This window comes from Danio rerio, chromosome 1 (genome assembly GCF_049306965.1).
Source record: "Danio rerio strain Tuebingen ecotype United States chromosome 1, GRCz12tu, whole genome shotgun sequence".
Lineage (NCBI taxonomy): Eukaryota > Metazoa > Chordata > Actinopteri > Cypriniformes > Danionidae > Danio > Danio rerio.
The window spans coordinates 51,320,001-51,325,000 of NC_133176.1; the positions used below are offsets into that span (position 1 = coordinate 51,320,001).

General features: G+C 40.7%; 1 protein-coding gene across 1 annotated transcript in view; it reads left to right on the forward strand.

The window, feature by feature from the left end:
- Nucleotides 1-3,992, forward strand: part of cfap58 (cilia and flagella associated protein 58) — a 184,668-nt gene extending 180,676 nt beyond the window's left edge. The window contains 1 exon segment of the mRNA NM_001077556.3: nt 3,649-3,992. Coding sequence (NP_001071024.3) covers nt 3,649-3,790 — 142 coding nt within the window. The 3' untranslated portion in view covers nt 3,791-3,992.
- The last annotated feature ends 1,008 nt before the right edge of the window (nt 3,993-5,000 follow it).

The following is a 5,000-nucleotide window of genomic DNA, read 5'->3' on the forward strand; positions in this document are numbered from 1 at the left end:
CTCTTCTCATAGGACAAGAAAACTCTTTCAAATTCAGGTCGTACCATTGCAGTTTAGGTCAAGAAAAACATTAATGACCCTGTTCTAAAATTTATCACACAATAATAATAGCCTGGTAACACTCATGTTTATGCCAGATTTATGACAAGCCATATTGTCTTTATTGGCAATATTGGTGTATTGTCTTTTTAAACATAAATAAATACACTCTGATTATGCCTTAAAGGCCTGCCTGCTTTCAAAGAAAAAAATAAAATTCTTACATTTCATACAAATTACAAATTAGCCACTAATATATCCAAACCCAAATCTGATCTTGGATAGTCAACAGTTGTTTGTTCCAGATGACACAGAGTTTCACAGATGTCTAGGGCCACATCCAAGAATCAGCATATTTCATCTTTCTCCCAACACTCATTTTTGTCTGTTTGTTTACCAACGGGAGAAACAAAGGTTGGCTGAGCAGTGTGTGTGCGTGTGTGTTTGCTCGCGTTTAAAGCTTGTTGCCAAATGTCTTCATCGGCCCCACTGTGAAATTGCATTACACAGTCAGTGAATATTAATTGACGGCATTTGGTATTGGACAAACAGAGTAAGTGAGAGAACCGTGTGTATATGTGTGTGTGTGTTTGAGAGGTCCTGGAATAATAGTGTGTTGAACGCGAGACTGCATGATCACTGGAGCACAGTTGAAAGCGAGCTGGATAAGAACAGCTGTTTTCTCCAGGGAGCGTGTGGATCTTTGTGTCTGACGTGTGGGTGTTGGACAGGAGAAGGACAAGAGAAAGTGTATGTAAATGTGAGTTTTGTGTGTGTGCGCTGCTTGAGGTATTTTGTGATGTGTTTAGATGTGGGTATATATTCAGCGCTCGGTGGATGTTTATCTGCAGGACTGTAATAGAAAAGCGTAGCCAGCCGTGCATCTCTCTGCTCTTTCAGGGGTCGTACACTGTGGATGGTTTTTTTTTTAGCGTTTAACAGTGGATATAGACGGAGCGTGCTGAAATGGAGCATATTAGGGTCTCAAGATGCGTTTTTAACAACTTGTCGTTATCCGTAATTACCACATTAATGTTACAGTAGCTGATGTAAACTCTTGGTACGTTCAAAATCTCTGCTGCTTTTTGAAGTAACTGAAGCACTGTGTCATCTATTTTTAATTCTGAAAGCTGTTTTAAACATGGTATGAATACAGTACTGTACATGGGCCCCGCTGTATTTTCGCAAACAAGTGTCCTTGATATTGATATTGAATTTTTATCTATCTATTAATCTATCTATCTATCTATCTATCTATCTATCTATCTATCTATCTATCTATCTATCTATCTATCTATCTATCTATCTATCTATCTATCTATCTATCTATCTATCTATCTATCTATCTATCTATCTATCTATCTATCCATCTTTCTGTTTGTCTGTCTGTCTATCATCTATCTATCCATCCATCCATCCATCCATCCATCCATCCATCCATTCATCCATCTATCTACAGAACAAACCATCATTATACAATAACTTGCCTAATTACCCTAACCTGCCTAGTTAACCTAATTAACCTAGTTAAATAAATAAATCAGTTTTTAGAAATGAGTTATTAAAACTATTATGTTTAGAAATGGGTTGAGAAAATCTACTCTCCGTTAAACAGAAATTGGGAAAAAAAAAAATAAGGAGGGGCCCGGGTTGATTGTGAAGCTGAAGAGCGTCATGGGTGTTGCGGATAGGACGAAGAAGGGGGAATTTTCTCTCAGAGAGAAAAAGCACGCCAACCCCCCTTCTTCACGTGCCTGTTGTTTATAACCAAGTAAAATTAAATAACTCTGCAAACAAGGATAAACCCAACTCTGCCTTCACAGTTCAGTCTGTGGCTGTTCATTAATCCTTGATAAGGTCACTACACCGGTGGTCAGAAAGACGTACACAGCGGTTGTCATAAGTGAAGTTTATTTATAAACTAATTTCGAGAGGATCACGTGCTTATGAATGCTTGCGGCTGGTCCCATATTATTCAATTTATGAATCACCAATCAGATGATTTCTAAGCCACTATAAATCCCCTAAGTTCCATATAACAGCCATATTCATTTTGAAAAGTCCCCTCTTCCACCCCTGCTCCTCCTCCTTTCATAGATGGGTGGCACAGTGGCCCAGTGGTTAGCACTGTTGCCTCACAGCAAGAACGTCACTGGTTCTAGTCCTTACAAAGCCAGTCAACGTTTCTGTGCGGAGTTTACACGTTCTCCCCGTGCTCACATGGGTTCCCCCCGAGTTCCCCGGTTTCCTCCCACTGTCCAAAAACATGCAGCTTATGTTAATTGACAAATCCAAATCAGCACCATAGACATGCTCCTAGTAAGTAGTTATCTCTTAAGATCAATCCCTATCTGTTCATTAGCTACTTCAGCAGGGGTGTTCTCAAGATCTACCTGATGCTCAAACTCCCCTCTCGCCTTGCAAATGGGAGGGAACCCCGGGCTCGAGAATCTTATGAGCTCAGGGCTGTCTCCCAGGACAGCATGCCAAACAAGCTTTAAAATCAATCATCAGCTAAGTGTGAACTCTAGAAATCACAAATGATCAGTGTTTTCAATCATAAGTGACTTATTTTAGATTTCAAATGGCAAAATACAATTATTAATAGCAGAACAACAATTTACAGTTCATGAAATACACCATGGTTGTCTGTAAAAAGGTCTGATCTGACAACATGCTTACTTCATACAGTATACATATTGTGTGCATAAATAGACATGCGGGGGGTCAGTTTGGGACCATGATCTGTTCACACTGTAAATCTGATATTAGCTACATTTATAACCAACCCAATCTCATTCTAAAAACGTAGTCCCTTGGACGTTTCTGGAGACCACGATTTATGTAGCCGGAAGTATGTAGGGCTGCATTTCATTTCTTTAAGCGAACGCTACGGGGCGGTGTGATGGCGTTCCTCTTCACGCTTGCCGGCTGACAGCTTACCTCTGTGTGGAGGGCTTTCCCGCCACAACCAGTTTGTCCAGTTAGCTCGTCACTCAGCGGAGTGGCGATGTGGAAAGGAGCTGATGGCGATGACGGCGACGACCGGGTTTGAGTCCGGGGAAGAGCGGTTCCAGATATCACGTAAGACAAAAACCGAATCCAAAAAATAAAGTGAACGAGTAAATAACAGGGTGAGAATGTGGTGAAATCCTAAAACGTGGTCAAAATCAGATGAGGGCTTTTCTTTTTCTGGACGGCTTTTGTAAATCATTTCTTGGGTTTAGGGAAGCAAGTGGGCGGGCGGGTCAATCGGTAAAACCGGTTGGGTTTAGGGAGATTCACAAAAACTGCACAAATACGTACCTCCCGGGATGTATTTCGCAGTCTCCAGAAACGTCCACTGGACAAAGTTTTCAGAATGAGCCTGGGTTGTTAATAACAGCAGTGTGAACAGCCATGCAAAAATATCAGATCTGAGAGAAAAAATCAGATTTGAGCACTAAGCCTTGCAGTGTGAACATAGCCTAATGTTGCAAGAAACTAATAAATCAGACACACAGTACAGAACACGACTCTGCATGTCTGCATTCAGAACTCAAGCACTTGTCCAGCCTGTACAGCACGACCTCTAACTTTCTTTCTTTCTGCCGTCCGTCATCTCTGCAGGGAAAAGCAGCGAAGTCTGGGCCCAGCAGGACAGCCTGTGATCCAGCCTCAGCGTCCGGACGGCCCTCGATTCACTGGAGGAGGCTTCAGCCTTAAACAGCACAACAGGATGACACTTCAAGCCCTGGAACAGCAGTCCTGATGCCCGCCAGAACCCTCCGAGGACCCTCTTCACCCATCATCGCCACTCCGTAGACAACATTTCTGTTTTTTGTTTTTTTTTCGTTTTCTTTCAGCTCTACTGGTGCTTCTCAGCTCTTCAGTCAGCTCCTGTAAGCAACACATTAAAGCCAGTTCTTTTCATTTTCTGCAACGAAATAAAGTCTTGTTATTTTCACCGAAAAGTTTTTTTGGTTTCATTCTGCACACAAATCCAACACAAACACAATCTCTGTTTGCCTCTCTAGTCCTCTGTTGCTCTCTGTTTGTCTGTGTCGCTCTCAGATGTAGTGTTCTCTTGTTTTTCTAGTGTGCAGGCGCTGTAGGCTTCTGTGTATAATATGACATTGTGTACTTGTTGCCATACTTAACACCTTTTTTTTTTCTTTTCTGTGGACTCTTTGTGAGTATGTGTGATGCAGTTTATTCTGGTTGGTGTAATAGCCTGCATGCTCTGTAATTGTTTTTGAGTTGTTTTTGAAATACAGTCACACTGGCTTTGTTCCAAAAGCTTGTAAGCTGACTTGCTTTTCGCTGCATACTTAAGCGGCATACTAACCTAAGCCAAACCTCATCAGGAACTGATTTACTGTACAGTGCTCTACATGTAAATAGTTCTCTTCAAATGAAGTGTGCTTTACAGTTTGGCTTTAGCATAATAAGCTCAAGATAAAATAATCATGAAAGAATATACCTGACAAAAGTCTTGTCGCCTATCCAAGTTTTAAGAACAACAAATAAAAACTTGATTTCTAGTTGATCATTTGGTATCAGAAGTGGCTTTTACATGAGGAGATTATGCAAACTCCTCACAAAAATGCCAACTGGTCCATCTGAGACTCGAACCAGCGGTCGTCTTGCTGTGAGGTGATAGTGCTAACCACTAAGCCATCATGCCGCCAATATTCAAATGACATGTTGCTAAGCTAATCACAAGATTTTCTATTAAGTGTAAATAAATGAGTTTAAGTCTAAACATTCATCCGTTTGTAGTAAGACTGAACCCAAAGTTAACCCTTATGTGATGTTGGGATGTTTTCATCCACTCATGAGGTGATTTTGAGTCTTAATTTGGCCACAACTTTCATTCTGTTACAATAAATGGAATGTTTTTTATTTATTTTATTGATTTATTTGTTTATTTGGCAGGGACAGTGTGTATTAATTACCATTTCTGCAAATGTACCAGATTT